We start from the raw sequence: 23,802 nt of genomic DNA on the forward strand, positions 1-23,802 counted from the left end.
AAATATGTCCTGCCACACCCTTCTGGCTTGCAATTTCTGCTAAAAGATCAGCTGTTAACCTTATGGGGATTCCCTTGTATGTTATTTGTTGCTTTTCCTTGCTGCTTTTAATATTTCTTCTTTGTGTTTAATGTTTGATAGTTTCATCAATATGTGTCTTGGCATGTTTCTCTTTGGATTTATCTTGTATGGGACTCTGCACTTCCTGGACTTGATTGACTATTCCCTTTCCCACATTAGGGCGGTTTTCTAGTATAATCTCTTCAAATATTTCTCAGTCCCTTTCTTTTTCTCTTCTTCTTCTGGGACCCGTATAATTCGAATGTTGGTGCGTTTAATGTTTTCCCAGAGGTCTCTGAGACTGTCCTCAATTCTTTTCATTCTTTTTTCTTTATTCTGTTCTGTGGCAGTTTATTCCACTGTTTTATCTTCCCGGTCACTTATCCGATCTTCTGCCTCAGTTATTCTGCTATTGATTCCTTCTAGAGAATTTTTAATTTCATTTATTGTGTTGTTCATCATTGTTTGCTGTTTAGTTCTTCTAGGTCCTTTTAAACATTTCTTGTATTTTCTCCATTCTATTTCCAAGATTTTGGATCATCTTTACTCTCATTACTCTGAAATCTTTTTCAGGTAGACTACCTATTTCCTCTTCATTTCTTTGGTCTGGTGGGTTTTTACTTTGCTTCTTCATCTGCTGTGTATTTCTCTGTCTTCTCATTTTGGTTTACTTGCTGTGTTTGGGGTTCCTTTTCACAGGCTGCAGGTTCATAGTTCCTGTTGTTTTTGGTGTCTGCCTCCAGTGGGTAAGGTTGGTTCAGTGGGTTGTGTAGGTTTCCTGGTGGAGGGGCCTGGTGCCTGTGTTCTGGTGGATGAGGCTGGATCTTGTCTTTCTGGTGGGCAGGACCACGTCCAATGGTGTGTTTTGGGTGTCTGTGAACTTATTATGATTTTAGGTAGTCTCTCTGCTAATGGATGGTGTTGTGTTCCTGTCTTGCTAGTTGTTTGGCATGGGGTGTCCAGCACTGGAGCTTGCTGGTCGTTGAGTGGAGCTGAGTCTTAGCGTTGAGATGGAGATCTCTGGGAGAGCTTTCACCGATTGATATTACATGGGGCTGGGAGGTCTCTGGTGGTCCAGTGTCCTCAACTCTGCTCTCCCACCTCAGAGGCTCAGGCCTGACACCCGGCCAGAGCACCAAGACCCTGTCAGCCACACAACCAGGTATCTGAGGAGTTTCTTGCCTTTTGGGAAGTCTGAGGTCTTCTGCCGGCATTCAGTAGGTGCTCTGTAGGAACTGTTCAACATGTTAGATGTATTTTTGATGTATTTGTGGGGAGTAAGGTGGTCTCCACGTCTTACTCCTCCACCATCCTGACGGTCCTCTCACTTTCTTTTGGATTGATCTCGTAATTTTTATTGATCCAATTGTTCCTCTGTTAGTTTTGGAATTATATAGTCTTTTAATAGAATTTTCTTTTCATACTTTGAATGTATCATCCTTCTGTCTTCTGGCTTTCATTATTACTTTAAGAAGTTAAATTATAATCTTACTGTTTTCTTTGTCTGGTCTTTATTCTGGTCTTCTGGGGGTGATAATGCCTTTTTTTCCCCCTTTGTTCAAGTTTTATTTGGTGTTTTTGTTGTTATGACACTTGGATAGTTGGTTGCATTGCTTATAAGTAAATTTTTCTTTTTACATTATAATGCAGTGTACAGTATTCTGATATGTAGAGTAAACAAAGTAAGGTTCTTTAGAATATTTATGAATGGTACATGTAATTTGGATTTATACATTAAATCACAGGATGTAATTGATTGGAAGGAAAAAGTTGGACCAGGCATGTTGGGTGAGAGAACCAGATGTTACATAACACGGCAAACATGCATCTTGTTTGAAGGGCAACTGCTGCAGCATGTGTAACATTGGCTGTGGTGCCTCTGAGGTGGTGGATCTATTTTTCAAGAGATCGTATTGTCTTTAGCTCCTTTTGAGCTCCTTTTGAGACATCATTTCTCCGCCTCTTCCTTTTTTCTTTTTTGGCTAAGTGTATTTTTCTCTGTCTATACTTTTCTCAGGATTTGTTGACCTTCTTGAAACGTGGATTGATTTCTTTCCTTAGTTTTGGAAACTCAGTCACTATCTCTCCAAATTTATTTTCTGTCCGTTTCTTCTAGGATTCTAAATATATGTATACTGTACCCTTCTCTAACTGTATTCTCTATGTCTCTTACCTTCTCTTCTGTATTTTTTTTTTTTTTACTTTCTTTGTTTCTTTTTTGTATAGTTTTACATAGTTTCATCCTATCTAGTTTCCAGTTTACTAAGTCGTTCTTGAGTTGGGTCTAATATGCAGCTGAACTCATTTATTATTTTCTTTTGCATACTGTTTTTTTAATTTTTTAAAAAATTATATTTTTTATACAATTTTTAAAGATTACTTTCCATTTACAGTTACTACAAAATATTGGCTATATTCCCTGTTTTGCACAGTACATCCTTGTGCCTATCTTACAGCCAGTAGTTTGTGCCTCCTGTTCCCCCATCCCTCCCCTACCATGGTAATCACTAGTTTGTTCTGTATATCTGTGAGTCTGCTTCTTTTTTGTTATATTCACTCCTCTGTTTCATTTTTTAGATTCCACATGTAAGTGATGTCATGCAATATTTGTATTTCTCTGTCTGACTTATTTCACTTAGCATAATGCCCTCCAAGTCCATCCATGTTGCTGCAAATGGAAAAATTTCGTTCTTTTTCCTGGCTGATTGGTATTGCATTAAGTATGTATACCACACTTTCTTTATTCATTCATCTGTTGATGGACACTTACTTTGGGTCCGTATCTTGGCAGTTGTAAATAACGTTGCTATGAACACTGGGTGGGGTGCATGTATCTTTTCAAATTAATGTTTTGGGGTTTCTTTGGATATATATCCAGGAGTGGAATTGCTGGGTCATGTGGTAGTTCTATTTTTATTTTTTTAAGAAACCTCCATACTGTTTTTCACAGTGGCTGTACCAAATTACATTCCCACCAACAGTGTACAAGGATTGTGTACTCTATTTTAAAATGATACTCATTCTTTTCTAAAATCTATATTTTGCTTTTTATAGTTTCCAGTTATCTCCTGAATTTTCAAGCTTGATACTTATATCTTGGAACAAAATAACCATAGTTTTATAAGTCACATTTGCTAATTCCCCTATTAGATGTCCCCTTTGGATGTTTCAATTGTCTGTTGTTTCTGCTGTTTCTTCATTATGTTGTGTATGTCCTCATGTGCTTGATTGTCTTTGATTGGTGGACATTATATTTGAAAAATTATTTATGGAAGTTATTGATAGCTAGGGATGATGTTATTTTCCTCCAGAGAGGATGTTCATTTGCTTCTAAGCCTCTGGGGTACTAACTTCCAAGATTATACTATTTCAGAGATTAAGATTTATATTAGCTACACAAAAGATAGGAAGCCAAACTGCAGTTCATGCAAGGGCTGATTTATTTCAGGATCACCTGTGCTCCTAGGGTGCAATTCTTTTAAGATTCCAGCCCAAGGCACCATAGTGCTTATCCTTAGCAGGTCCTGGCATTGGATATTTTACCCTGAGATTTGTGAGGCTGTCAAGCACTCTGGTAAGCAGATACCCTCAAGCAAATGTGACCTAAATTCAGGACTCATATCTCTGGATTTCCATCTTTGCCCAATTCTTGGCCTACAAATTTCTCGCTATCTTGTTTGCTTTTTGATGCTTTTGAATTTAGTTTTCTTTTGGTCCGTTTTGTGATTTATGTTGCTTTCAGCTTTTTAAGTAGTCATTGATGGGAGGGTTATTTTTGAATTATCCAGCCTGCTATAGCCAGAAGCAGAAACACCTACTTTATATTTTTCACATATTAACTTTAGAGAGACTCTGTAGCTATATAGTAGCTGTCCAATATAGTAGCCCTTAGCCACATATAATTGTTGAACACTTAAAATGTGGCTAGTTTGAATTGAGATGTGCTGTGAATGTAATACATATGCCAAATTTCTAAGACTGACTACAAATAAAAGCATGTAAAATATTTCATTAATAATTTTTATATTGATTACATGTTGAAATGATAATGTTTTGGATGCATTGGGTTAAATAAAATATATTAAAACTAATTCACCTCTTCCTTTTTACTTTTTTAATGTGACTGTTAGAAAATTTAAAATTACATAGTGTATGGCTTGCATTTATGGTTTGTATTGTATTTCTTTTGGATAGTATAGCTATATAGTAAAGTTGTTGAGAACACATGCTCTGTAGCCTGAATTTGATTCCTGGCTTTACTTTTTACTAGAAGTGTAATCCTGGGATATTTTCTTAATTTGCTTTTAATTTTCTCTTCTGTAGAATGAGAATAACAGTAATATCTATTTCAAAAATAAATTGTGAAGGTAAAACAAGATAAAGAAGGTAAAGCACTTACATAATGGACAACTTACAGTAGTGTTGATACAAATTTAGCCATTATTTGTGTTTTTGTTATTATAGTATCAGATTTTATAGTTAAATGGGTATTTTCTTTCTCTCCCTTAACATTTTTCCCTTCACCCATAGTAATAAAGGGTTCTTAAAGCTAGACACCATAATTTGACTGGAGATGTAACATATGTACAGATTCTATAAGAGGGGAAGAATATGTCAAAGGCAAATGCTCATTAGCTGCAGAAACTTCTTAATGCTTCTCCAAAGTAACATCACCTAAAATACCTCTATGAATTATGTAGCAAGTACATAACCAAGTTATAACTGTAGTCCAGAAAGGAATCACACAGCCAAGAGATGGTGTGTAGGAGACAGTATTTTTCCAGGACTTGAGAACTGGACTGTAGTCCTAATTCTGCCACTGTGTTCAGCTGGACTCTAGTTTTCATATTGTAAAATTGTGAAGTTGAATGATCACATAAGCCCCTTAGGGTTCCATGAATTTTACATCTAAAATGCTTACGTATCACATATTTTTAATCCACAGTCCAATTATCTTTAGGTTTTCCAGCTCACATGGGGATGGTAAGAGTGGACATAAAGTTAAGTGAGGTATAGAGTCATGATAGGATAGAGGTACAGCTTTTTGATTCACCCACAAAATCTTACAAGATGCTTTCGGTGGTAGCTAAACTATTTTTTTTTTCAGAATTAGCTTTAATTTTAGTAGAATACAATAGATACTTTAGATTGTATTAAGGTACCGTATAGCTAGGAATTATGCTTATAGTTTAATAGAAAGGTTGCTGGACTTTTAAGAATACCTGGGTTTTAACCTGAGCTTTGCTGCTAGATAATTAAGTAAATCCTGAACAAATTTTGTTTTGATTTCTCTATGTGTAATAATGTGGAATGTAATAATATGGACCATATCACCTCACTCAAAGTAGGCACTTGAAAAATTTAAGAAATCAATACTTTTTGTTCTGTCTACTGTACAGGATTTGCATTAGTGTCTGTGAAAGTACATTAGGGGAAAAGAATTTAAAATATTATATGACTGAGATCTATAATTTTAAAATAAGCATTATAGATCATTCTTACAAGTTCTGTTTAATTGTAAAAGAAGAATTGGTTTTTATGTTTTTCAAATTCTAGACCATTGAAAAAGATGAAAAGCTCCCCAGTTTATTTTATGAAGCTAGCACAAACTTAAACCTGTTAGAATAAGTTTAAACCTAGTGAAGATAGTATAGACACACACACTGTTCATGTATGCATCCATGCACACACACACACACACACACACATACACACATTCACATACACAGTTGTACTAAAATTCCAAATAAAATATTAGCAAATTGAATCCCACAGTGTATTAAAAAATTGTATATATTGACCAGGGAGGGTCTATCTCAGAAATATTAAAATGGCTCTGTACCATGAAATTTGCCCATGATTTATTATATCAACACATTAGAGAAAAATTTATAAATTATGCCAATAGGTGATTTTTAATAGCGGAGAAAATCGTTACATAAAAATCCAGCAACTTCAGAGAGCAGTTCAAAGTAAAACACCAATGAGATAAAATGTAGTACTGGCAGTATATGGGGAAATGGGAACTCAAACTTTAGTGGTAGTGTGAGTTGTTAAGCCTCTTGGGGAAGAACTGATAATAGCTATTGAACTAAAAATACATATTATCCTTTGAGTGAGTACTCTAACTTTGGGGAATCATTCCTACAAAATGTAGTATAATAGTATATGCTAGAACACTAATATATACTGTTACCATATATTAGGATTTATAGTCTAGTACATTTGTTTCATAGTTTGTAATAACTAAAAACTGGAAACAACATGAATGACTTTAATCACTGGAGGAGTGATCGAATAAATTATATCACTACTATGGAATATGGTACAATCATTGACCAGGAGGGATATCCATTATGATATTGTTAAGTTGGGGTGTGGAAGTTTGTCAATTGTAGATTATTGTGCATAATGTAATTCGTTTTTTATAAAAAGAAAGGCTGTATGTGCTTATGTTTGTATGAGCAATAAGTATGTGAAAGGACTGAGTTAAGAGAAGTGGTAGGATTGGTGAAGTGGGGAAAACTAACACAACATTGTTAATCAACTATACTCCAATATAAAATAAAAAGTCATTAAGTCTTTCTTGATGTGTTTCTGCAGTGTTTCATTTATTATGAAGAGCATTTGTTACCTTTGTAATAATCACATTTAATGAAGGAAAAAATGGTAAATAAATTCAGAGTATGAGGATGTGAGTTCTAAAGAAGCTGGATTTGGCCAGAGACGTGAATAAACAGAAAAGTATTAATCCATACTGTCTGTTGTAGAGAATACTTCTGATTTCCATTGAAAGCCATTATCACAAATTACCTCTGAAAATAAAGATATTTTATATTAAGAGATGGTGGCTTTAATGATTTTTTTTTCTTTTACAGCAACTCCGCTCCAATATCCGAGAAATGGAGAAGCTTTGTTTGAAAGTCCAAAAAGATGACCTTGGACTTCTGAGGAGAATGATAGATCCTGTTAAAGAAGAAGCATCAGCAGCAACAGCAGAATTTCTTCAACTCCATCTGGAATCTGTAGAAGAACTTAAGAAACAATTTAATGATGAAGAAACTTTATTACAGCCTTCTTTGACCAGATCCATGACTGTTGGTGGTAATGTACTAAGTCTTATTCTTGATCATAGTATAGTAATGCAGTTATTTAAGTTTACCTCCTTGTATTGATATTGCAGATTATATATAAATTTCCAGGGATCACCTCCTAGTCCAGTATGCTGAATTCTTGGACCCTGAGTGTACTTGGAAATGCATATCCTAAAAGTTTTACAGGGTAAAAAAATTGAGGCTATGCTGTATAGTGAGGAACTTAAAGGCTTCAAGTACCTATTTGTGCATATATTAAAAATAAATTTTAAAATATTTCCTAAGGAGAATGTCATCCTTGTCTGCAGAGTGCTCCTCCCTCATCTCCAGGTGCAGGGGTGGCCTAGGCAGGCATGCTTCTTTTTTAGGCATTCTGGTTTTCAGAGGGCATGTTAGATCTATCTCCCAGAAAAGTCTGCATTGGGGGTCATGCCATTAACTTTTATGAAGTGATACTCTAAGAAAGAGGCCAATGAAACTTGTCATGATAACTCTTGTAAGGATGTAATTGATAATTGTTGATTGCATTGTATAATGTCTGTGTAAGGAACCCTGAAAAAACTTCTTGGTTTAATAGGTAGTAGTACTTCAAAACAATTAATCTTTTTTATTCTTCTGGGTATTGAATGGCATAACTAATAAGATTTCTCTACTTGAATTGTTTACTAGGATACTTAAATCTAAATTTTTTAATTGCCAAAAGCCAAAATTTTGAACTTTCCTGGCTTTGTTTTATAATTGCTGCCCTTGTATTTCCATTTTTGTTTTAGAGTTTCTCTTTTTAATTTATGCCATCTTGTTACAGTTTATATATGTTCTAAGCCACCTTAAAACTTTATGGAAAAGATGCGGTATAAATAAATTACAAATTAGAATACAATCTGAGAGATGTTACAGCTGACCCGTTTTCCTCTTTTTATTTACCTAGGAGTTGGGAGGCTCCTATATCACTCCCTGTCTCCAAAGCCAGATTATTTTTAACGCTGTATTTTCAGTGCTAATGATCCAGTTTTACAGGGAAATTTTTTTTAAAAATAAAAGAAACATTTAGGCCACCATCCAGAGTTTCTGGGTAATCTTGCTTTTATTGCCTCCTTAGTACCTAAGCACATAATACATAGTACTTGGCACATAGTGGACCATTAATAAATGTTTTAGAAATATGAATGAATAAACATCTTTTTAGAGACAATTTTATAATTTCAGATGTGGTCTAATCACTTCACTCTGTCGATAACCACTACCTAACAACACTGCCTAAAGTGTTGTTCTGGGGAGAAGGAGATGTTAGCACTCAACCTTGGTCGAAGAGTGTTTGGGAAGAATGCTTTTTGATAGTTTGTAGTTACTGTTTACATCATCTTGTTCATATGTAATTATCACCTCCATAATGATGCAGCTGAATGCTGTTCTTACCATGTAGTGCAAACCTATACTTTATGTTTGTGTATAGAGAAACTGGGCCTTATAAGTTCCATGAGATTAAGGAGTCATCTTATCTACCAGACATTGTGACAGTTGTGATGACAGTAATAACACTGATAATGTTGGATTTTCTGGAAAGAGTCACTGGCATCAGTCTCTTCTGCTATTTAGTTTTGAATTGCTATCACCAGCAATTCCCTAGCAAACAAAAATTTTGAGTTCTATTTAAGTATTCTAGCTTTAATTTGCATTTTAGTATTGCATTGTTTGTGTTTCTACCAGTAGGATTGTTCGGGCTCAACAAATTTGGGTTTATATGTCATCAGAGGAATTGGGTGATTATTAGAAAAAGGCAGTTTACCCAGTTTGCTGGCAATTAACTTTCTCTGTAGGGAGCTGACTGGTGTTAAAAAAAATGTTGGCAAAATTTGAGGAATCATGTGTACGGAGGAAGTGAAGAAGATTGGGGCAGAGCCAGAGGATGAGGGAGAAGAAATAGGTGAAATTTGTTTTCCAACTCTGTTGGTTCTCAAACTTCTCAATTCATGGAATACCAAATTAGCTAAAGAACTAATCACTTGCCACTGAGAGAAACTCCAAAATTAAATCTCTGCATCTAGTGCTGATTTAATTGAAACAGTCATTCTATTTATAAAATCAGATACCTAAATTATACCTAAAACAGTGTGTATAGTTTCAAATTCTGAACTGTCTGCTGGTCAGATTGTGCTTTGACTTTGAATCCATTGCCAGCATTAAGCAGTTAAAATTAACTGTCTCACCCAATGCCTGAGTATTTCACCAAATGTGAAGTTTCTACTAGGTTGTGTTAAATCCATAAATATTATTAACAAGTAATTGAGAGGGTGGGAAAGAAGAAGAATAACGGAAAGAGAGCAACTAATACATAAGACGTTAATAGTGGGGTAAGAACTGGGTTTGCTCCATGTGTGGTCTTCTTCTAGCTGTAAACTCTTTTCTGTCATTCTACATGTTTTTATCCTGTGCTGTTTTTTTCTTATTTTTGCTTTAGGTACTCATAATAGTAATGACAGCCTATACAGAAAATATGTGTTTGATTTGCACAGAAATTAAGTGCCTTAAAATACTTTTTCCTTTAAAAATTCAATCTGATTATAAATAAATTGGTTGGAGACATCAGCAGAGATTCAGAAGCAATGTTGCCACATTTCCATGACTGAGATCAAAATACAAAAATAGTTTTTCATTTACAGAGAGAAATAACAAGTAGAATAGAATGTTTTATGTTCTCTGGAGAATGAAAGAAGCTTATTAAGTTTAGGGGGAAGCTGTGATGATTTTGCTGTTTCTTTTGTCCAGATTCCTAGAGTTCCTAAAGCAAATCTTCTCTGCCGATCTTGCTTGATCTGAGAAACTCCCTTCTTTCTCTCTTGTGTGTCTAGTTCATTTTTAGCATATTGCCTCCCACCAAGAGAAGTGATGAGCCTACACATTTGTTTTGTATTTAGAAAGGTGTATCAAGGCATACAGAGCAAACCAGTGCTTCTCTCTGTCTTTGTCTTTCTTACTCCCCATCCAGCACACACATTTCATCAGTGCAATAGAAACAGAATCTTGTTACATTTTAAACAAATATTCACAAAAGGAAAGAATCCAACCTTAGAACTTCTGGGAACTTCAGACCAGCATATTGAATTTAATGAAATATTAGATTTTATCACAGGTATATATATACACTTGTATTGAACAGTTTTGTAAATCATGTAGATGCTTTTGTATATTATTCAGAAGGTGTGTTTTGTATTGGTTTTAATATTCTTAAAAATTCTCCTCTGCAGCTTAGTTAAGCCATGATTTAGAAGTCATCTTATTTAGATGGGTAGGTTTATGTAGATGATCAGTAAAATAATGTCACTATGTTAAAGCTGTTAGAACATGAAAGAATTCAGGAAATGCTTTTGAATTAACTTAGATTTATAATGGAACTTTTTCTAATGTAGTAAAATTTAGTAGAAATTCCTTAAATATTGTGTTGTAATTCTTACTAGAATCATTGCCCTTCGTGATGTATGGAGAAAGGTGAGGGGCAGAGAGAGAATATGTTTAGACACATAGAAGGGAGAAGTCTTATGTCCGTGTTATTAAACTTATTTTTCACATGAACTAAAAATATCTTAATGTTTATTTGAGTTTATAGTCAATAATGTTTTATAAATAGAATTTGAAAGACACTGGTGAGTGATACGTATAGTCCATGTGCCCTTTACACTTGCAGTTGTTTGCAAGTGGATGGAACTGAGATTGTTATGTCATATAAAACAATAGCAATTTTGACTTCTGTGGACAGGATAAGAACTCTTTAGCCATCTTTCCTGCAGCTATAAGCTATCTCTGTGTTTTGCCTCATCATGTCTGTAGCAACTTGTAAAAGTTCAAAGTCAATGGATGATCACTGAGATATAGTGATTTTTAATACAAGCTGGAATAAATGAATTACGGAAGTTGTAGAAATTAAAAGATTCCTTTCTCAGTTGTTAGTCACGCCTCGAGTTGATTAGTGATGTTCCGAGTTGTAAGTTTACAGCAGGATTTTCCATGGAAGAGAACAGATTTCTTTGTTCTAAGACTCCATTTGAACTAAGATGCATACGCAGTTTGGTTTCAAGTGAAACATAAATGACTTAAACATTTTTTATTTTTTCACTGAGGGAAATCTTTTGTGTTTGCTTAAAATGTCAAACATTTCCCATCCCTTCATTTTTTAGATCAAGAATTTATGTAATCAAGATAATAATAATTATTTTGTTATATATCCTGGCATATTTCATTGGAATCTTCTCTAACAGAACGAAGATTATGGCTTAAAAAAAATCTCGAGTGGTGTTATGTTTATAAAGTTCTGCTTTACATTTGATCTGTTAATGATAACAGTTATCACTATTCATCATCCTATTAAAGAAGTTGGGAGCTCTTATTACAAAAGCAATATTAAGTAGAAGAAAGATCTTAGAGTAATTACTTTGATTGAAGTGAGAAGTATTTTTATGTGATAACTTAAGACATAGGGTAAATTACTCTTTTAAGCATTTGTAAAAATCAGAGCTTTTAAAATGTTGGATATTTGCTATATGTTGTAATGTAAAGCATATTCTGTATTTGATGTTTTTGCTCTTCCTTTAAGGTAGGGAAATGTATTCATTTCAGTGAAGATTCAAAATTAAAAGAACACTGTCAATTCTAATAAGCCTACAAATTAACTTTTAATCAACTGACTGTGCCCTTTCTAAACAGTTCAAATGGGTTTTTTTCCTCAAGAGGTAAAACATTCTCAAATTTTGAAAGTAAAATAGTAATGCAGTTTGTTTTTGTTTTTGTTTGTAATGCAGTTTTATAAAATACCACTTCTATATTGTATGTCTTTTACTTTATGCTTTGGCAAGACCAGACTGCTGATTTTATATTAAGCTATATTGGTTTTTTTTTGTTTTGTTTTGTTTTTGGGGACCTTTTTCATGCTGGTCTCTCCACCGAGAATTTATATTCCTATCTTCTTAGGCCAGTAGAAAAGATCACCTTTTTTAGTTTGGTGCACACCACACCAAACTAGGTCAGATGCCATCCCCAGCTTGAAACTCCCATAAATACTATATGTATCTATATTTATCTAGATATCAGTGCACTCTCGTATTGTTTTAGGATTGTCTCTTTGTATGTCTTCTCTGCTAGAATATAAGTTCCTTGAGAGCAGCTACTTTGTATTCACTTTTTTATCCCTGGTACTCAACACAATACATAATGGGTGCTCAGAAAATATTAAAGTGGTAGGTGTTTTGAGCTTGCAGTAAGGAAGACAAAGGGAAGTAGACCTTCAGATCTCTTCTTTCCATTTCCACTGCCACTATCCTAGAGCACACCATCATCATTTTGCACCAGACACATTGAAAAGCCTCCCAACTGGTTTTTCACTCTTTAAGTTTTCACCTTTCAACTCCATCCTTAATCTGTTGTTCACACTACAGCTGTGGTTACCTTTCTAAATCTGAAATCTGATTATGGCACCCTCAGCTTCCCAATAGTCTCCCACTGCTTTTAAAAGTTCCATATTGATCTTAAGAGAAAGACAAAACTCTTTAATATAGTTTACAATGCCGTAAATGATGTCCTCTTAGATTTCCAGCCTCAACCTTTGCTTTCTCTTGTCATAGTCTATGCTTCAGTTGTACTGACTCCTTTCAGTTCCCAAACTTATGCAAATATTATTCTCCCTGGCCTGAATACTTTCTCCTTCCCCCTCTACCCTTGCCCCAGTTCAGCTATATAATTTCTGTTCATCCTCAGGCTTCAGCTTCAGAACCTTCTCAGACCACTCTTCCTCCACAAGTCTAGATTAAATACCTTTCTTTGGTGCTGACATAGCATTCCATGCTTACCCATATCATAGTTCTTATCAGACTATACTGAACTTGCCTGTTAACATGTCTATATCACACATTATATAGTAAGTTCCATTAACAATAGCAGCAGTAGCAGTGACAGTAGTAGTAACTATTAACCGCTTGTTCTTAATAGATAAGCCAGCCACAGTGCAGAATAAATACCACCTCATTTTACAAATGAGGAAAATAAGTCAAAGAGGTGAAATACCTTCCCAAGTCAAAGAGCTAGTAAATAGCCAAACTAGGATTCTAACCCAGGTCTTTCTCACTAGGCCCATACCCCTAACCACTATGACTTGGAACTGTTTTGTGATTTACCTTAGCGCACTGATTGGCATATAGTAGGCATTTTATAAATACCAGTTTAATGAATGGATTGGTAAAACCAATAGAAGGAAATAAGAAAGACTTGAAGATGGAGTTTGGAGTATAAATTAATTCATCTTTATAGCAGTGTTTAATGAGGAAAGCCTTAATGGGTTGATGACTTCTTAAAATCCAGAAAAGACACAGAAGCAATGGAGGCATGGGCCAGAAAAATTACTCTGAGGAGAAGGAGGATGGCAATATGTGCAAAAAGGTACATATGGTAAGAGATGTTAGTTTGATGACAAATTTATTGTTACCAAAAATGACTGATTTTCATTGCTAAAAATACATCACTTCCCTACTTTTAAAATCTTGTGAATCTGATGTTTATTATTAAAATAGCCAAAGAAATGTTAATGATTTAGCAATGAAAAGTGTTAAACTTATATCTACTGGGTATCTCTTCATAGAACATTGGCCAAATAGAATAGTTCTACTTTGTGCTACTTCCACATCTAGCCCTAGTTATTCAGATCGGGTAAGTAGTATTTGTAGCAATTTTTTTAGATGACTTTGTAGAATAATTAAAGAAAAAATATTTGTTAACTAACTTGCCCATAGATACATAATCAATTTACTTTTAGCCTGAATTCTGTTAGTAAGCATTTCACATGGTAGTTGTTTTATGGAATTGATTCATTCTACCGTCTTTCTAACAAAGCAGATAAACTCTAAACATGAGGCTATGTTCATCCAGGAACATTTCACACTACTGAAGATGAAGCTGATCCTCAGAGTATGACTCAGATATATGTGTTGCCTGAAATTCCTCGAGATCAAAATGCTGCAGAATCATGGGAAACCTTAGAAGCGGTATGTTAAAAATGATTTTCCTTTTGGTAGCTGTGAGGCATGAAAGTAAGTAACTTCCTCTTTCTCTTTCTTTTTAAGGACTTAATTGAACTTAGCCAACTGGTCACTGATTTCTCTCTCCTAGTGAATGTAAGTATATAACTGTTTTTGGCTCAGAGATGTTAGATTAATAGGATAAGAGACTTTTATCAATCACTAGGCTTCTGATTAGAATTTTAATAGAATTTACAATTTTTAAAAAATTAAGCCTCTTTATTCTTTATCTAAAAATTAATTAATTAATTAATTTTTTATTTTTGGCTTCATTGGGTCTTCATTGCTGCGCGCGAGCTTTCTCTAGTTGCGGCGACCGGGGGCTACTCTTCATTGCAGTGCGCAGGCTTCTCATTGCAGTGGCTTCTCTTGTTGCAGACCACGGGCTCTAGGCATGCGGCCTTCGGCAGTTGCGGCGCGTGGGCTCAGTAGTTGTGGTGCATGGGCTTAGTTGCTCTGCAGCATGTGGGATCTTCCCGGACCAGGGCTCGAACCCGTGTCCCCTGCATTGGCAGATTCTTAACCACTGCGCCACCAGGGAAGTCCCGAATTTACAATTTTTAAGACTGGTATTGAGCCATGGACAGAAGTCTAACGGTCCTCAAATCCCAGTTCAATTAAAAAAAAAAAACATTTATTAAGCACTTTTTATACAAAAGGTACTTGGTATTGGGGTTCTGACAAGGTTGGATATAGAAATAAATGAAGCCTGCTGTCTGCCTTTAAGGATTTACAGTGGGTGGCCATAAGCTTGGACCCACCCAAAACTGAAATTTCAAGCATTATTGTTAAATGCAAAAATAAGGTATGAAAAGAAGTATTATTGGCTCCAAGGAGAATTGTTTAATTCCAAGGGAGGGAGCCAGGGGTTGTGACATAGAAGCATTAAGGATAGTGTCACAAGATAGGTAGCATTTGCTTGAGCCTTGGAAAATGAGTAAAATTTCCACAGGAGGGAATGAGGGGGTGCATTTGAAGACATCTAAACAAAAACATGGAGTAGAGAAGGGTATAGCCTTTCAGGAATGACAAGAACTACAGTGTAACCAAAGCATAAGATACCATGGGCAAACTAAGCAAGGAGATTGAGATGCCATTGAAGGCCATACCAAAGAATTTGAACTTTACTTGGTAGGTATCAAGGAGCCAGTAGATTTTTGAGCAGATTTGAGTGATGTGATAGCCTGTGCTTCAGAAAGATCACTGTTAGCAGTGTGAATAATAGCCCTAGGGAGGAGGAGATTATAGGTGGAAGGAACTTAGGAATCAATTGCAGGAGTTTCACTGAGAGCATGGCAACACAAGTATACAGATAAAAGACAGCTGAGAGGTATTTCTGGGATAGACTTAGTAGGAATTGGAGGAAGATGGAAGAGTCAAAGAAAATAAACATTAAGGCTTTATTCTGCATAATCGGGTAGCCAGTGATACTATTAACATAGACTAGGGAACATAAAGTAGATTTGGTGGGAAAGATAGAACAGATTTTGTCATTATTTTTATAAGTTATTCTTATTTTTCCTTCCCAGGAATTGTGGGAAGGGGTGTGTGTGTGTGTGTGTTTGTTTGTGTGTGTGTGTATACGTATGTATATACAGGTGCAAGTCTGTTTCTGCGTATGCTTCTGTCTGGGTTTAGTTCATTGTTCTTGGTCAAACCATGATTTAGGGGTTGTACATCTTTGAGTTATGGTTTCCCTGATATCTGGCTTTAAATTAGAAGAAGTTCCTAGATCACACAATCTCAGAATTGGAATTGGAAAGGACTTGGGAGGCCTACTAATCTAATCCTTCTACTCTTGCCCCAACTTCTCAAATAGATGGTCTTTTGCCTCTTTTTGAACAATAACAGTGCAAGGATACAACCATTCCATTTGGAGGCTCTAACTCTTAGAAGTTTTTTCGTATGTAAAGTAAACTCTACCCTTAATAACTGCCCTCTAGTACTTTTGCCCTCTGGAGCCATATCCTGAAAAAGTTTGGTCTTTTTACCATATAAAAGTTTTTCACCACAGCCAACATAATACTCAGTGGTGAAAAGCTGAAAGCCTTCCCACTAAAATCTGGAATAAGACAAGGATGCCCACTCTCACCACTTCTAATCAACATAGCATTGGAAGGCCCAGCCACAGGAATCAGACAAGACAAAGAAATAAAACATATCCAAATTGGAAGAGAAGAGGTAAAATTGTCAGTGTATGCAGATGACATGATACTATGTCTATGGGCATTTAGGTTGCTTCCATGTCTTGGCTATTGTAAATAGTGCTGCTATGAACATTGGGGTGAATGTGTCTTTTCAAATTACAGTTTTCTTCAGATATATGCAGAGGTGTGGGATTGCTGGATCATATGGCAACTCTGTTTTCAGTTTTTTGAGGAACTTCCATACTGTTTTCTAGAGTGGCTGTACCAATGTACATTCCCACCAGCAGTATAGGAGGGTTCCCTTTTCTACACCCTCTACAGTATTTGTTATTTGTAGACCTTTTAATGATGGCCATTCTGACCGGTGTGAGGTGGTACCCCATTGTAGTTTTGATTTGCATTTCTCTAATAATTAGCGATATTGAGCATCTTTTCATGTGTCTATTGGCCATGTGCATGTCTTCTTTGGAGAAATGTGTTTAGGTCGTCTGCCCATTTTTGGATTGGATTGTTTGTTTTTTTGTTATTGAGTTGTGTGAGCTGTTTTATATTTTGGAAATTAATCCCTTGTTGGTTGCATTGTTTGCAAATATTTTCTCCTGATCCATAGGTTGTCTTTTCATTTTTATTTACGGTTTCCTTTGCTGTGCAAAAGCTTATAAGTTTGATTAGGTCTTGTTTGTTTATTTTTGCTTTTATTTCAATTGCCTTAGGATACTGACCTAAGAAAACTGCCACAATTTATGTCAGAGAATGTTTTGCCTGTGTTCTTTTCTAGGAATTTTCGGGGGTCAGTCTTGCATTTAAGTCTTTAAGCCATTTTGAGTTTATTTTTGTGTATGGTGAGAGGATGTGTTCTAACTTCATTGATTTACATGCAGCTGCCCAACTTTCCCAACACCACTTGCTGAAGAAACTGTCTTTTTCCCATTGTATATTCTTGCCTCCTTTGTCGAAGATTAATTGACTGTAGGCGTGTGGGTTTATTTCGGGGCTTTCTTTTCTGTTGCATTGATCCATATGTCTTTTCTTGTTCCAGTACCACACTGTTTTGATTACTGTAGCTTTGTAGTATTGTCTGAAGTCTGGGAAGGTTGTGCCTCCTGCTTTGTTCTTTTTCTTCAGGATTGCTTTGGCAATTCTGGGTCTTTTATGATTCCATATAAATTTCAGGATTATTCATTGTAGGTCTGTGAAAAATGTCATGGGTAATTTGATAAGGATAGTATTAAATCTGTAGATTGCCTTGGGTATATGGCCATTTTAACAATATTAATTTCTCCAGTCGAAGAACATGGGATATCTTTACATTTCTTTGCATCATCTTCAGTTTCCTTTATCAGTGTTTTATAGTTCTCAGCATATAATTCTTTCACCTCCTTGGTCAGGTTTATTCCTAAGTTGTTTTTTTTTTGATGTGATTTTAAAAAGGATTGTTTTTTTACTTTCTCTTTCTGATATTTCATTGTTAGTGTAAAGAAATGCAACAGATTTCTGTATGCTAATCTTGTATCCTGCTACCTTGGTGAATTCATTTATCATTTCTAGTAGTTTTTTTATGGAGTCATTAGGGTTTTCTCTATACTACTCAGCCATAAAAAAGAATGAAATAACGCCATTTGCAGCAACATGAATGAACCTAGAGATTATCATACTAAGTGAAGTAAGTCAGAAAGAGAAAGATACCACATGATATCACTTATATGTGGAATCTAAAATATGACACAAATGAACTTATTTACGAAACAGAAACAGACTCACAGACATAGGGAACAGACTTGTGGTTGCCAAGGCGTAAGTGGGGCTAGGGAGGGATGGATTGGGAATTTGGAATTAGCAGATGCAAATTATTATATATAGAATGGATAAACAACAAGGTCCTATTGAATATAGTTCCCTGTATAGCACAGGGAACTATATTCAATATCCTGTAATAAACCATAATGGAGAGGGAAAAAAAACAAAAAGTTTTTCAACTCTTTGAGATCAACATTATCCTTCCTAACCCTACCACACCTCAGCATATTTTCTTCTCTTAAGAACCCTTGATTCTCTAATGTATTCTTTCTAGAATATGATTTCTCAGCTTTTCAGTACTAGCGACTTACTCTGCTTGTTTTCTAGTTTGTGGATTTTTTTCTTGAAATGTAATGCCTAAAATTGAGTACAGTAAATTGTTAAAAGCATTTTCCTTTTTTTAATGCTTCTAAATCAGAAGCAGCAAAATGTTTGAAATTTCTGAATTAGGTATCTGTACAGTCTGTTAATATATTTGCATATAAAAGGGAATAATACAATATAAATCCCAAAATATTTGTTGTTTTTACAATCAAGATTTATTCAATTATTATAACTCATAATCTGATCTAATGCACTTTGTAAAATCTGTACATGTATGGTTACACAAATACTTACATTTGCCAAAAGTCATCGATATGTACACGATAAAATGGATGAGTTACAGCATATGTAAATTATACCTCAAAGTTGATATAAAAAACAAACTAAACATGTACAAAGTTCTTCTCATTCAAAAGGAATACATTTCTCTTCCAGTGGAATAGGCACGTGAAAGGGAAATTAACGGTTTGTGGCCATTTAACAAATTGTATTTCTGATTACGTTACGTAAGCAGCTCCTAACCCCTAATCTGAGGAAGATTTGTGCAGGAAAACTTTGGGTATAGCCATGGCTGTATACAAATGTCCTATTTATAATAGTCTGTGTAAGGACATGAGACAGAATGCTATTAGGCAAAAGCTCAAGGGAGAACCCCTGATTACTGTTCCCAGGGTGAGTGAGTTCTCATGACCACATTGTCAAGCACTCAACAGAAACTCCATTTAGACACCATATGATTTGGGAACGTAACAAGAGTGACCACATCCTCTCATTATCATCACATGGTCATGATAGTATCTAGGCTAATTAACCATGTATTTATGGAGTGCTTTCTATGTGCATAACACTGTGCCAAACTCAATGAAGAATAGAGAATAGTATAAAAAAAGAACCTATAGTTTAGTCAAGATAGTTACACAACATTGTGAATGTACTTAATGCCACCGAGTTGTACACTTAAAAATTGTAAATTTTATATATATTTTTACCACAATAAAAAAGTACTTGCAAAACCATTGAGAGATCCACATGTGGTCCAATAAATGTTAATAAATTAATATCTACTAGGCACCATGCTTTTTTTCTTCAACCTTATTGCTCAGGTGCCCTCTTCTATTCCTGTAACTGTGGAACCAGCCCTATTTCTAGTCAAGGGGAATTAGAAGAACTCTGGGCCATTCGCTCAATAGCACATCACCACTGCTACTAGTCCAGTTTTGTCTCTACCTTTTGTCTTATTCCTTATGGCTTTTATAATCAAGTTTTAGTCCCGATGCATAAAAACTGGGTTGTAATAGATTAGATCAGATTCCTCCATTTATTACCAATGCGACCTTGAGGATGTTAACAACACTAGCTTTGTAAATTGGTGGGAAGACTCCATGAGATATTTTCTATTATTTCCCACTCCCTTCCCTACCACACTGACCCACTGCATTCTTTCTTTTGTCCCTCCCTTATTAGATTCCCTCTTTGCTTGGTATTCTGCTTTGCCACCACCAATACCTTTAGACATTTTAGTACTATAGTTCCTGTAGTCCCTTTCCTATTACTAAAATCTCCTAATGTCAACACCATACTTACCTACTCTGTTTATTGCCTACTGTAGGCCAGTATACTCTGCCTGTATATCATAGTGCTTGTGTGTTTGTTTCTGGGCTTTTCTCTGTATATGATTGCATGTTAATTAAGGTATATAGATTATGTATCTTTGGAGTTCAGAACCAAGATAGCTCAATTGGTTGGGATCTAAGACTAAAGCTGACCTTGAAAGCTGGCTGGAATTTAGAGAGTGAAGAGTAAAGGAACATACCTGGAATTTTGGCATTAGCTTCTTAAACCTGTAGCTTTCCAAGCACATTGATTAAACTGCACAACTACCAGCAAAGGGAAAAACAATTCTTCATTAGTTTTGACTTCAAATGCCTAAATTACATTCTACTTGACAAATATTAACTTAATAAATCACATTTTTTTCAGACTCTTAGGTGCTCCTATAACTGCTTATTAAGATTCTGTTATTTTTTTCAGGCAGACAAGGAAACCTAATTCAGTGTTTCTTAAAATCCATAGACATATTCTTAGAGTATTTTGAGAATTGTTTTCCTTTAAAAAGGGAGAAGTCTGTACATTAGTTTGAGAAAACTACATTGTCCCTCATAAATGGTTTAACTCATTGTTAAAGGGATGTTGAGAGCATATATGAGGTGCCAAATGTTAAAAAGGAGGTTTAATGGTTGTCAGATTTGGGAGGCCTAGGAGATGAAAGCAAACATAAGCAAATCAGAAGCAAAAAGGGAAGGCTGGTAGATAGTGGTGCGTAGGCTTCTGAGCCGCCACTGTTGTTAGGAGCTTGGTGTGCTGTATCAGGATAAAGTTATGTATGTATGGTTTGGCCCAGCATAAAGAGCCAAGGTCATAGTGGACAAGTGGTGACCAGATTCAGCTCTGAATGGAGTCTAGTTTAGCATTCTATGGACAGTTATAGACAACTCTGACACCAATTTGCTGCCTAACTATAATTGTCTAACTATATCACTGAGTCCTCCTTACTCAAGGAATAGAATTTGAAGATATGGGCAAAATTTGAGATTCAAATCAAGCAAAATAGGGGAAGAAGAAGGTATAAAAAGAAAGAGGGCCAACTGTTTGTTGATCCCAGGAGAGGGACTGGTCTGTGCTTTGCTTTATCTCCATGCCATTATTTAAGCAAGCTTCCTGATATCAGTAAATATGTCCTTACAGGTGTGGACTACTGTCCAGGGTGAGATAGGCTTTATCAAGTACTGGTGATTGCGGTGATGGGGAATATTACAGTTCAAATAATCAGTGATCTCAGGCTTCATTTTGTTTTGTGGTCCTTTCTCCAATTATTCCAAAGGATTTTTGTGAAAAAAAATTTTTTTTTATTGGAGTATAATTGCTTTACAATGTTGTGTTAGTTTCTGCTGTACAGTGAAGTGAATCAGCTATATGTATACCTATATCCCCTCCCTCTTGGACCTCCCTCCAACCCACCCTCACCCCCCTGCCATCCCACACGTCTAGGTCGTCACAGAGCACCAAGCTGAGCTTCCTGTGCTTAATAGCATGTTCCCATTAGCTATCTATTTTATGCATAGTAGTGTATATATGTCAATCCTAATCTCCCAATTCGTCCCACCCTCTCCTTCCCTGCCTGTGTCCACATGTCCATTCTCTATGTCTGCATCTCTATTCCTGCCCTGCATATAGGTTCATGTTTACCATTTTTCTAGCTTTCACATATATGCGTTAATATACGATATTTGTTTTTCTGGCTTACTTCACTCTGTATGACAGACTCTAGGTCCATTCACATCTCTACAAATGACCCAGTTTCGTTCCTTTTTATGGCTGAGTAATATTCCATTGTATATATGTACCATATCTTCTTTATCCGTTCATCTGTCATTAGACATTTAGGTTGTTTCCATGTCCTGGCTATTGTACATAGTGCTACAGTGAACACTGGGGCACATGTGTCCTTTTGAATTATGGCTCTCTCAGGGTATATGCCCAGTAGTGGGATTGCTGGGTCATATGGTAGTTCTATTTTTAGTTTTTTAAGGAACCTCCATACTGTTCTCCATAGTGGCTGTATCAATTTACATTCCCACCAACAGTGCAAAAGGGTTTCCTTTTCTCCACACCCTCTTCAGCATTTATTGTTTGTAGATCTTTTGATGATGGCCATTCTCACCAGTGTGAGGTGATACCTCATTGTAGTTTTGATTTGCATTTCTCTAATAATTAGTGATGTTGAGCATCTGTATGTCTTCTTTGGTGAAAAGTCTGTTTAGGTCTTCTGCCCATTTTTTAATTGGGTTGTTTGTTTTTTTGATATTGAGCTCCATGAGCTCTTTGTATATTTTGGAGATTAATCCTTTGTCAGTTGCTTCGTTTGCAAATATTTTCTCCCATTCTGAGGGTTGTCTTTTCGTCTTGTTTATGGTTTCCTTGGCTGTGCAAAAGCTTTTAAGTTTCATTAGGTCCCATTTGTTTATTTTTGTTTTTATTTTCGTTACTCTAAGAGGTGGGTCAAAAAAGATCTTGTTGTGGTTTTTGTCAAAGAGTGTTTCCTATGTTTTCTTCTAAGAGTTTTATAGTGTCCGGTCTTATATTTAGGTCTTTAATCCATTTTGAGTTTATTTTTGTGTATGGTGTTAGGTAGTGTTCTAATTTCATTCTTTTACAGGTATGTGTCCAGTTTTCCCAACACCACTTATTGAAGAGGCTGTCTTTTCTCCATTTTATGTTCTTGTCTCCTTTGTCATAAATTAGGTGCCCATATGTGTGTGGGTTTATCTCTGGGCTTTCTATCCTGTACCATTGATCTATATTTCTGTTTTTGTGCCAGTACCATACTGTCTTGATTACTGCTGCTTCATAGTATAGTTTGAAGTCAGGGAGCCTGATTCCTCCAGCTCCGTTTTTCTTTCTCAAGATTGCTTTGGCTATTTGGCATTCTCAGGAATGCCATTGGTAATTTGATGGGGATTGCATTGAGTCTGTAGATTGCTTTGGGTAGTATAGTCATTTTCACGATATTGATTCTTCCAATCCAAGAACATGGTATATTTCTTCATCTGTTTATGTCACCTTTGATTCCTTTCATCAGTGTTTTATACTTTTCTGAGTACAGGTCTTTTGCCTCCTTAGGTAGGTTTGTTCCTAGGCATTTTATTTTTTTATTGCGATGGTAAATTGGATTGTTTCCTTAATTTCTCTTTCTGATTTTTCATTGTTGGTGTATAGGAATGCAAGAGATTTCTGTGCATTAATTTTGTATCCTGCAACCTTACCATATTCATTGATTAGTTCTGGTAGTTTTCTGGTGGCATCTTTAGGATTTTCTATGTATAGTATCATGTCATCTGCAGACAGTGACAGTTTTACTTCATCTGCAAACAGTGACAGTTTTGCTTCTTCTTTTCCAATTGGTATTCCTTTTATTTCTTTTTCTTCTCTGAGTGCTGTGGCTAGGACTTCGAAAACTTTGTTGAATAAGAGTGGTGAGAGTGACATCCTTGTCTTGTTCCTGAGCTTAGTGGAAATGCTTTCAGTTTTTCACGATTGAGAATGATGTTTGCTGTGGGTTTGTCATACATGGCCTATATTATGTTGAGGTAGGTTACCTCTTTGCCCATTTTCTGGAGAGCTTTTAACATAAATCAGTGTTGAGTTTTGTCAAAAGCTTTATCTGCATCTATTGAGATGATCACATGTTTTTTATTCCTTAATTTTTTAATATGGTGTATCACACTGATTGATTTGCATATATTGAAAAATCCTTGCATTCCT

At 35.6% G+C, this 23,802-nt stretch overlaps 1 protein-coding gene across 11 annotated transcripts in view; it reads left to right on the forward strand.

Moving 5' to 3' along the window:
* The window catches only part of STX17 (syntaxin 17), a 121,769-nt gene that overhangs the window by 50,976 nt on the left and 46,991 nt on the right, over nucleotides 1-23,802 (forward strand). For all 11 annotated transcript variants that reach the window (XR_009503730.1, XM_059925171.1, XM_059925173.1 and 8 more), the window contains exons 4-6: nucleotides 6,939-7,164; nucleotides 14,064-14,179; nucleotides 14,258-14,308. Coding sequence is in view for 10 of the 11 variants with exons in the window: in XM_059925171.1 (XP_059781154.1) it covers nucleotides 6,939-7,164; nucleotides 14,064-14,179; nucleotides 14,258-14,308 (393 nt within the window). In the remaining variant the exon portion in view is untranslated. The remainder of the gene's footprint in view (nucleotides 1-6,938; nucleotides 7,165-14,063; nucleotides 14,180-14,257; nucleotides 14,309-23,802) is intronic.

Source organism: Balaenoptera ricei, chromosome 6 (assembly GCF_028023285.1).
Source record: "Balaenoptera ricei isolate mBalRic1 chromosome 6, mBalRic1.hap2, whole genome shotgun sequence".
In the NCBI taxonomy this organism is placed as follows: Eukaryota; Metazoa; Chordata; class Mammalia; order Artiodactyla; family Balaenopteridae; genus Balaenoptera; species Balaenoptera ricei.